Source organism: Sardina pilchardus, chromosome 13 (assembly GCF_963854185.1).
Source record: "Sardina pilchardus chromosome 13, fSarPil1.1, whole genome shotgun sequence".
NCBI lineage: Eukaryota > Metazoa > Chordata > Actinopteri > Clupeiformes > Clupeidae > Sardina > Sardina pilchardus.
In genome coordinates, this window is record NC_085006.1 from 9,575,560 (window position 1) to 9,586,718 (window position 11,159).

Sequence of the window (11,159 nt, forward strand, 5' to 3'; positions counted from 1 at the left end):
TCTGTGTAAAGCAGCGATGGCGCGGGAGGATGAAGCGCTTATTCCTTCGCACTGGGCCCCGGCTCTGCGGCTTGTCTGGCGAGACCCCAGTGTGAAATTAAAAAGTGTCAGCCAGAAATCACCGCGGCCCGCCGCTGAGAAGCCGCGCCGCCTTTTACAAGCATCCCTCCTCGAGCGGCCCCCGGCGCCTTCTTCCCCCTCGGAGCCACGCGTGTCAAGGCCAAATGAAGTCGCAGGCTGCCACGCGGCTCACACCCCGCAGCTTCGCAGATGGGTTTTTGGCGACAGCCGATCCGTCATCAAAAGAGCCGCGCTGTCACTCCTCATGCCAAGTCATGCCAAAAAAATAATAATAAAGTGGAGAAAACGGCACAGTGATGGAAGCACAGCGTCAACTCGGCCTGCCGTGCATTTGTCAGTGTGTGGCGTAGGCTAACTGCCGTCGCTCCGTGGCGCAAATAGCCCCAGCGCCGTCTGTGTGTCGCGCACCCCAATCTGTCTGGAGGGCTAGGCTCAAATTAATTATTGACCAGCGTAATCAATATGCAAATAGCTGAGCGCCTGGAAATGTTTAAAGGCTTCATTAAATGACAAATCTGCTAAATCAGGCTCATTAGCTTGTGTGGGCTTAAGAATTTATAGTGCCGCGCGAGCATGTCAAATCCACAAAATGGCCAGGCCTGCTAGGATGCGTGCGGAGAACAGACTGCAAATCATCCGCTAATGAAATTCAGCAAGGGCCAACCAACACACGGAGTGTCTTGGCACCATACTAATGCCACATTATGCCTGGCAATGTAGCATATGTCAATTCAATTAAGTAAGTTATAGATATTATACTGTATATTTTATTCATGCATCGTGGTTGTATCATATTGTGTGGTGTTACATTCTTTTTTTGCTACATAGAATCGTGAATAAAAAGCGATACTTTATACAATACAATATCAAACATAGTGTTATTATATTATGTAGGTAACTAAGGTTCAGTAGGCAATACTTGTGGCTTAAATGCTGGTAATGAACAGAGTGTATCTGATGCAACAGCGGTTAAGCTAATGCGAGAATAATAATTGTATTAAAAACTGCATTTTTTATTGCTAACAGGTTGCCCGTCTTATTAGTGTAACCAACAAGTAGAACAACCTTGAAATGCCTCCGTTCTCTCAGCTTTAATTGCTTACATTATAAGGCTGAAATCCCATCTCGACTGCAGTGATTTGAGAATGCAGCTGCGCTCTGCAGTGCTCCGAGCTCCTCTCACTGAAGCAGAAAAGGACCACAGAGAAATGGAATTAACCAGGAAGGAGGGTGGAGGATGGAGACAGGGCAACCCTCCGCCCTTTTGGGAAGGGGCCGCCTCACCGCACACTGCCAAAACTACTGTGTCATCTTGGGGGGGGGGGGGGGGGAATGAGGGTTAGCAGAATGTCTGTGCTGGTCCCCCCTTCACCCGTACTGTAGACCACTGCTGTAGTGCCTTCACGAGAGGGCAAAAGAGGAAGCTGACGCGAATGTCTTTTTTCACCGGCAGAACGTGACGGGCAACCACCGGGTCCACGACGTCATCGCGACCGAGGACGGGACGCAGACGCTGGTGGGCCGCTTCATGTACGGGCCGCTGGACATGGTCACGCTGACCGGAGAGAAGGTGAGTGTGACCGCGCCAGTGTCAGTGTTACCGTAGACGGCCGCCGTTGGCAACCGCCAGGTGCAACCGCCAGGTGCAACCACTCGAGTCTGCCCCCAGCCTCTTCTGTGTGCGCCCCTGCGCTCTGATTCGTTGATTCAATCATATTCCGCCGTCTCCCTCCGTCCCGTAGATTATTATTAGAGGGAGAATTAATTCACATAATTAAAAGTCTGCAGCGCAGCCTCCTGCCAGGCTCCTCAATAGCTTCTCTCCCCAGTGTGGCAGTCTCAACAGCTGAAAAACACCGCTCCTTTTCTACATCTCTCTCTCTCTCTCTCTCTCTCTCTCTCTCTCTCTCTCTCTGTCTTTCACTTTCACCCTCTCTCTATCTTTTTTCAAAAATCTCCATCTGCTTCTCTATTCCTTTTTATCTCTTTGCCTCTATCTCTCTTTCTCAATGACACAATCTTCTCCTCCATCTATCTCTCAATCTACCATCTCTCTCTCTCTCTCTCTCTCTCTCTCTATGTCTCACTCTCTCTCTCTCTGGCAGGTGGATATATTTCTGATGACTCAGCCACAGTCAGGCCGCTGGGTGCACTTTGACACGGAGGTGACCAACAGCAATGGGCGCATCTCCTACACCATCCCCAAGGACAAGAGGCTGCCAGTGGGGGTCTATCCCATCAGAATGGTGGTGAAGTGAGTCTCCACAGCTCAGTCTCCTCCTCCTTCCTTCATCTCCTCCTCCTCCTTCCTCTCTCTTCTCCTCCTCCTCCTCCTCCTCTTCCTCCCTCTTCTCCTCCTCCTCCTCCTCTTCCTCCCTCTTCTCCTCTTCCTCCTCCTCCTTCTCCTCCTCCTCCCTCTTCTCCTCCTGTTCCTCATCTTCCTCCCTCTTCTCCTCTTCCTCCTCCTCCCTCTTCTCCTCATCCACCTCTTCCCCTTCCCTCTTCTCCTCCTCCTCTTCCTCCTCCTCCTCCTCCCTCTTCTCATCCTCCTCCTCTTCCCCTTCCCTCTTCTTCTCCCTCTTCTCCTCTTCCTCCTCCTCCTTTTCTCCTTCTGCTCCTCCTCATCCTCCTCCTCCTCCCTCTTCCTCCTTCTTCCTCCTTCTCGTTCTCCTGCAGGAAACCTCCCGGTACTGGTAGCCTTTTCTCCGTAACAATGAGGCTGTGATTACAGTTGCCCTTGAGGGGTGCAGCAGGTGAAACTGCCTGCTCTGAAATCACTCTGGTTTGAATTGGCTCTCTGTAATCCTTTGCTGCCAGGGCTACTGTTGGTGTCTGCAGATCTCCTTTATCCTCACTCTCTCTCTCTAACTCTCTCTCTCTTCCTCTCTCTCTTCCTCTCTCGGAATTGTGCACTAAATTGAATAAATTGCGATGTGGAGAGCTGTGAGGAGTGGTCGCAACCTGGCTTTCTTGCTCTCTCTCTTTCCCACTCTCACTTATCCCCCCCCCCCCCACACCCTCTCCCCCCCTGCTAGGGGTGACCAGACGAGCGCGGAGGCCTTTATCACAGTGCTGCCGCGGGGGATGGAGTGTGTGGTGTTCAGCATTGATGGCTCCTTCGCCGCCAGCGTCTCCATCATGGGAAGCGACCCCAAAGTGCGACCAGGCGCTGTGGATGTTGTTAGGTAACTCACGCCACAGCGGGAAACTGAGGCAGTTGTGTGGGTGTGCATATTGCTTTTGTCCCTTTTTGTGTGTGTGTGTGTGTGTGTGTGTGTGTGTGTGTGTGTGTGTGTGTGTGTGCGCGTGTGTGTTTTTCTCTGTATGTGTTTATGTGCTGATTAATGTGTTGCTGGAGCATGTGAGTGTGCATGATGTATTGCTTTATTCAGAAAAAAGGAGTAGTTTAACAGAGTAGACTTTCCGAGGCATTATGTAACGTGTTATTTACTCACAGTGTCTTTCAAAGGACCCCCATAAAAAGCAAACCAAATGAGCCGCGTGCGCTGAGACTGATCAGATTCAGCGCGGTGCTCAGGGCCAGAGCCGCTCTCCTATGCGGCCGCCTGCCTCCTTCTGTGAACTCATCTCGGGGAGCGGCGCTGCCATAAGTGGCGTAACTGATGAAAGAAAAACAAAGCGGCGGCACTCCTCCATAAGAGCAGAAAACAGGTCTCTTCTCTTCTTCTCTCCCCGTGGGGCAGGCACTGGCAGGACCTGGGCTTCCTGATCATCTACATCACGGGGCGGCCGGACATGCAGAAGCAGCGCGTGGTCTCCTGGCTGTCCCAGCACAACTTCCCCCAGGGGATGATCTTCTTCTCCGAGGGCCTGGTGCACGACCCCCTCAGGCAGAAAGCCCTCTTCCTCAAGAGCCTCATGCAGGAGGTAAGGCCAGCTGGAGTGTCCGGCATTGCACTGCGCAGATACTGCACGTGCTCAATGTCTGTCTCTCTCCTGTCTGTACGCAATGATCCCGTTCCCTCTCTTTCTCTGTCGTACTGTACGCGTCTCTTTCCGTGACGATTATTTTCTGTCTTGCCCATGGTCCCTTCTTTCTTGCTTCTGTGCCTAATTTACATGATCTTCTGGTGTCTTCTGCCCTTTTACAGGCGGTTTCAAACGTCCAGCCTGGATAGTCTCTCTCCTCCTTTTGTAAATGACCCTGACCTGTGCTGTCTCCCTCTCTGTCCTTCTCCACTGTTTTCTTTGAAGTGTCCCCTCCTCTCTCTGTGCCTTTGTGCCCTCCTTGCTCTCTCACATACATTCTACTAAGCATCCCACTGACAGTAGCATTTTACATTTTACCGTAAAACATGATCCCTATGAGCCCATAGGGTAGAAAGGTCCTCATTCTCTCTCTCTCACTCTCTCTCACTCTCTTTTTCTCTTTCTCTCTCTCTCTCTCTCTCTCTCTCTCTTTCTCTTCCTCTTTTTCTCTCTCTCTCTCTCTCTCTCTCTCTCTCTCTCTCTCTCTCTCTGTCTCTCTCTCTCTCCAGTGCCACATCAAGATCAACTCAGCCTACGGCTCCATGAAGGACATCTCTGTCTATAACATGCTGGGCCTCGTCCCGTCCCAAATCTATATTGTCGGCAGGCCGTCCAAGAAGTACCAGAACCAGTGCCAGGTGCGCCGCTTTTAATCACGCCGTCACTTTCACTTCACCTGAAGTCGTTGCACTCGGATTCAATAAATATCGATCCTGTTCCTCTAGGCTCACTACAGTGCTGTTCTTTTTTTTTCTCTCCTTCTTTCTTCCCTCCATCCCTCCCCCTCTTCTATCACTCCACTGCTCTCATCTCATCGTCCACTCATCCGTGTGATCCCCTCCTCCTCTGCCCCTGGGGTGAGAATTGTCTGGGATGTGTGTGTGTGTGTGTGTGTGTGTGTGTTTTCGGTGGGTGTTGTAGTTCCTGAGCGACGGGTACGCCGTGCACCTCTCCACGCTGCAGTTCGGGCACCGGGCGCGGCCCAAGAAGAGCTCGTCGGTCCGCCTGGTGCTGTGCAACGGCTCGTTCGGCCGCGCGGCCAAGCCCGACTTCCTGTGCAAGCGCACGCACCTGCGCCGCACCATGTCCGTGCAGCAGCCCGACCCGCCGTGCAGCGTCAACCCCAAGCCCGAACGCGCCCAGAGCCAGCCCGAGACGGACAAGGACCACGGCAGTACCAGCGGCAGTGGAGTAGGAGGCGGCGGAGGAGGAGGAGGAGGAGGAGGTGGAGGAGGAGGAGGAGGAGGAGGTGGAGGAGGAGGAGGAGGGATGAGTCACGGCGTGTGGGCACGAGGGTCCATACAACGCGGAGACACCACACCCTGAAGAACAGTACAAGCGAGGGAAAGGGAGCGGGAGGGATGGAGAGAGCGAGGGAGAGAGAGAGAGAGAGAGAGAAAGGGAGATGGACGATGAGGAGAAAGCATCTCGGTGTACTGGGCCCGGGTGAACAGCCCAATGAATAATCAATAACTCCAAGCCCTCAGTACTGTGCGGCGCAGCCCAGCCCAGCACGGCGCGAATGCGTCAGGAAGCCCATATGCTGGCCGCTCCCCCGAGGTCTCGTCCCCCCCCGCCACACCCCGCCGCCGGACCCGTCTGACCTTGAGGACACCGGCAGAATCCCAACGCTCACCGGAGCAATATGTTAATGGGAAACCAGCGTGGCATTTCTCATGCGCCTCGCTTTGTACATCCTCCCACGCGGAGGGGAAACCGCGGCGGGGACACACCCGCAACAGATGTGCCGCAGTGTGTTTTTTCTTTTCCCCCGATGCGGCCGGTGATTATCTCGCCCCCCCCGGTGCACGCACCATTTTGTTTTGGCTGGCGGGGTGTGGTGGAGGCACCGGCGCCGGCAAAAAAGAATCACAAAATCACAACTCGGTGCGGAGGTACGATTCCTACCACTGAGCAGTGACTGTGTTGTTGTGCACTCTCTTCCATATTCATGGCGCCGCCGCCGGAGGTAGACGGGCTATTATTAGAAGCGGGCCTCTGTATTTCCATAGCCGGCTGCCTTCTGTTTGCTCATTTCGGCGAGGCTGAATGACGATCCTGTCGGCAAATCCGCCAATGGAAGTTATTATGCCGAACCCCGATAAGCCCAAGGATGGCATGTCCAGTCATGCTTGAAAAGCCTGCCATTTCAGGACGGGCATTATAATGACTGCTGAATGAGGTAGATAGGGACTTAGCCACTGGCCCCTCCTAGCGTGGCTCACCCCTTGATGGTTTACAAAATGTTCCGTTTAATGGAGAGATTGTTCTTTGATTTCTTTTTTTTACTGCACGGAGGGAAAGCCACCACTTTTCTCTCTCCTCTGCCACATTTACTCGCCATATGGTGTTTTTATCACAACCTATAGTATAGCGTAAAAATGCCTGGATGCTAACACGGCATTCATTAACACATTAATTAATTCATCATAAAGCCAAACAGTTTTTCATGTCCAGCATGGCATAGTTAGTTGAGTGGTTATAATATACGCTGATACTCTGATAATGTGCAAACGCGCCAAAACTGTTCTGTGCCCATGTGATGTGAACTTGATGTGTAACGGTGCCTACGCCCTGTGTGCACACCAAGGAAGTGCAAGTGGAGTACAGTAGGGGACGAGCCTGGAAGAGTGGACAAACAAGCCAACAACGCTGGAAGTCCTTCACCCAAGCAATACACCTGGTCAAGGGTGAAGAGAGTGAGCCCCCTCTGGCTCATCGGCGCGTGGCTGGCAGTAACCCTGCAGTAACCCTGCAGCTCAGACAGGTGGCGCTGCCTCCTCCTGCAATAACCCTACTCTTGTAAATACCTGGAGGCATCAGATCAGTCCGGAGCCTAGAACCCCGGTCTTGACTTAACCCCTACCATGGCCTTTCAACCCAACACACACACACACACACACACACACACACACACACACACTTACACAAATATACACAAATATACACACCACCATCTCCTCTCAGGCCATGTCTGTCATTAGGTCTGGTGGTAGTTGAGTGGTCATGGGCTCTGAAGGCTGGCTACCTGTCTGTGGCTTCCTTTCCCACTGCTTATCACACACACACACACACACACACACACACACACACACATAGCCAACAATTGTAATGACTTTAAAAACAAGACTTGCAATGTTAAGGATCAAAGTCGACTTTCTTTAGTGCGTTTTTGTTCTGAATTGTGCCTAGCGCTGCCCTTCCTCTTCTACTGTATATCCTGTAGCTAGCGCTGGCTCAAGATGGAGTTTTCCCTCAGATGCTTTTGTGCATTTTGACAGTAAGCCAATGCACACTTTCAAACGTGTAACCCAAGGGGTTTGTGACACAGTACGTCTGTCTATTAATGATGCTTTTGTAATGTTCAAATTTAACTCACTGTAAATGTTTACAGAGCTGTGATTGAAACACCTTGAAAAAAAAAACAATTGCTGTCAGCACTTTTTGTACAGTATAAATATAAATATAGTTGGTATAGAGTCCATGTCCATGATATATCCACCCAAATAAGACTCACTTAGTAATGAAAACAATGTAGTGGTCAAGGGAATTATACACTGTACAATGCTTATCCAATTGGATAAATCACTCGCTCCTGTCAATGTGAGAACACTGGTGATTGTATATAGTTTGTATGTGGCGATATGAGCAGTTCTCCTGGTCATTCCATATAGGAAATAATAAATTAGTGTATGCTCCACACATGTATTTTTCTATAAGGTATTTTTTATGTACTTTATGTGGATAAAATATTTACAAAGTAATTGCTTTTGTTGAACTTGTCATGTTGATTTTGCCTTAAACAGTACTGAATTTGTCAATTGTGATGGAAACCCTGTCTGTGTACAGTATTGCTATTATTGCTTGACCAAAGTATGCGTTTTACATTCCTGTCAAGTGTATATATATTTTGACCTGTTTGAATATTTATTGATTTTTTAATTTAAGAAATAATGTATTGCATTTGTAAGGCTTTGTGTGTGTGCGTGTGCGTGTGCGCGTGCGCGTGCGTGTGTGTATGTGTGTGCGCGACTGTGCGTGTGTGCGTGCATGCATGTGTATGTGTATCCATGCATATGAGTGTGAGCACAAAAGTAATAATATCTATTTAAGATGAATGGTATTATTGGCCTCTCATAGGTTTTACAGAATGTTAATCTGAACAAAACAATTTGATGTTTTTTGGATAACTGCCCATGTTTGGACATACTGTAGCATTTTAGAGAATGCACTTTCCCAGAGTAGCCCTCGATCAAACAAGTCATATACACAGATGAGACAGTCACACTAAACTACACTGATGTATGTACAGTAATGTGACTGGAGAGTAATTGTGTTATGGGCAGTATGTTTGAATGTACTGTAAATCCTGTCTCCAACTCCAGCCTTATCCCCTCACACACATCAGACCTGATTAAATGGGACGCACTCATGTGCTGCAAGGACAATGTCGGTATGCTTGCACATTTTCTACATTTGTTTTTCATGTTGCTGAATGGTTTTGTGCTTGATGTTAAATTTCAAATGTTTTTCAGAAGTTCCGATTTCTTTCACAGCATACTCTGGATTAAGGATAATGTATTTACAGTAATAAATGTTTTGAAAGATATCTTACTGACTCTTCGGAGCTTGCTTTATGGTGTGTAGTTTGGATTTTCAACATTTTGTGCAAATTAACTACTATATAGTTTTAAGATCTGTGTCTGTGTATATAAATATATATGAACACACACACATATACATGCACACATATACATGTATTCTGCCGTGGCCTACTTGTGACCGGAGGGTTGCCGGTTCGATCCCCGACTAGTCCACGGCTGAAGTGCCCTTGAGCAAGGCACCTAACCTCTCACTGCTCCCCGAGCGCCCCTGGTTGGGCAGGCAGCTCACTGCTCCGGGTTAATATGTGATTCACCTCACTGTGTGTTCACTGTGTGCTGTGTGTGTTCACTAATTCAGTTAAATTGGGTTAAATGCAGAGAAACGAATTTCCCTCACAGGATCAAAAAAGTATATATTCTATTCTTTCTATTCTAGTTGCACTGCTGCACTGCTGGATTGAGGCAGAGCCTTCAGTGCTCTTTTTTAAGTATTCTTTTCTTAAGTGTACTCCAGTACCACAATGACAACAGGTACAATGGCCACTGTTCCAGTTCCAACTATAGACTATTTTAAGCTATCCACCCTATATAAAGATGTTATTTTCCTGGATGGTCCCTCATCCCTGCCATGCCATTCACCCATAATCATGAGCAATTTCCCTTCACTTCGCATTCAGACCCTCACGGTGCAAAAAGAGACAGATCGGCAGCCATTACTTCCCAACCTTCGCCTCCGTGTCAACTCCTCTCCGGGTCAGCAATTGAGAATCATTTGTGGTGGCGTTTCCTCCATGGTGAGCCCTGATCTGTCTTCTCCAGCCCAGACTTCACTCAGCCATGAGCCCCGGCTCTGTGCTATCACTCTAATTACTCTTTCAGGCTTATTATCGCATGGCTTTAGATGGACCTCTTCCTAATATTTATGCAAATCCAGGGCCATTTGCCTGTGTGTGGAAGATTGCCTGTAGTGCCAAATGACGGCTGAATGCTGAATGAGATGTTTAAATCAGAAAAGTAATACCCACATGCAGCCCCCCCGGTCTCCCTCATTGTCTACTCAACCGCATCCAATAGAGGTGAACCAGAGCTCTTTTCCCCCCATTTTCCCTAAATGGGATTTAACATGAAGCAATGGAGGAAAACAGCATTTTATTTTTGCCTTTTTTTTTAACATGGTCTGACACTTTTCACCGCGTTGCAAAAGCATGATTTCTGATCCACTTGGACAAAAAAAACATAATAATTTCTCCCTCCCACTGCCTCAGGGAACCTGAATATCCATGCTTTCGTGGAGAGACGACAACGTCAACACATCCAGTGTGATCTGTGTACACCCAGCCGAGGGCAATGCCTTTGATGCAATCAACCAAAGTCAGCCCTCCGAGAAGCAACAGGTGCGATATGATAAGCCTGCATGCTCTGCATGGCGATGTGTCAGGCCCCTATCGGTGCCCACCGAGCGCATCGCACGCCAGCACAACATCAGACGGCGGAGGTGATGACAATGAACAGCATCTTCATGCACCATGCTTTTAAAAATCAAAGTAAATATTCATGCTAGACCAAATATGCTCGCTATGCCAGCAAACGTGTGTTGAATCTTCACACACATACACACACACACACACACATATATCATATACTGTAGAGATCTCCCACCAGGGGTCAGGCTGAAGGTTGTCATCTATAAGTATGCTATTAGCTTTGATGGGTACTGTGCCTTCCGACTCTTCCTTTGATTAACAGTACCTACGTAGTAAAGCTATCATAAGGCACTTGTAGGGTTACGCCGGAGAGGGTTAAAGCGGATCTTTGGTTGCGCGTGCTCCTGTGCAATCAAAACAAGAGAATCACTTTGACTTGCTGCAGGTGGTCTATTCAGCCTATCAATCACTGCAAGCACTCAAGCCACTAGAGAGATTCAGTAATCACACAGGCGCTTGGAAAAGGACCACATCAATTAAAGATTTCAATTCACGATTAGAATGCATGACACGTTTTAAACCGTGGTGGGGAAACTCTTTCAGTTGGGCAGTAATATTTAAATATTTGCCAACTTTAGACTATATGTATTATTGAAATGATATGAAATGAAATTAAGTGCAGTGATATTAGATGAGCTAATACTAAAAAAAAGTGGAGAGTGGTGCTCAACTGGCAAAACTGCACTTCAAGTGTCCTCAACGAGTCTGCTGCCAAGAGTGCAGTGTCATCACAGGTCATGGTAATTATAATTAATGATGTGATTAGCCATGCTAAAATGATTCCTAACCCATCATTTGTGTTAGGGCTTAATTGTTTGAAATCAAACATTACGAACAGAACTTGAATTATCAGGCTTGCTGTCGGGGCCAGTTGTGGACCCTGTTCTCTTGCAAACTTTCAACATCATCAGCATCAGCGCATGTGTACACATTTGTCTTAATACTTGCCTAATGGAATTATGCTGTCGCCTAAAACATCATTTGGTTTGGACTACGTTGA

General features: G+C 48.5%; 1 protein-coding gene across 1 annotated transcript in view; it reads left to right on the top strand.

Moving 5' to 3' along the window:
- pitpnm3 (PITPNM family member 3) overlaps positions 1–3,765 on the top strand; it is a 70,675-nt gene extending 66,910 nt beyond the window's left edge. The window contains exons 14-17 of the mRNA XM_062552433.1: positions 1,535–1,651; positions 2,187–2,335; positions 3,117–3,266; positions 3,539–3,765. Coding sequence (XP_062408417.1) covers positions 1,535–1,651; positions 2,187–2,335; positions 3,117–3,266; positions 3,539–3,692 — 570 coding nt within the window. The 3' untranslated portion in view covers positions 3,693–3,765. The remainder of the gene's footprint in view (positions 1–1,534; positions 1,652–2,186; positions 2,336–3,116; positions 3,267–3,538) is intronic.
- Positions 3,766–11,159: the final 7,394 nt, after the last annotated feature.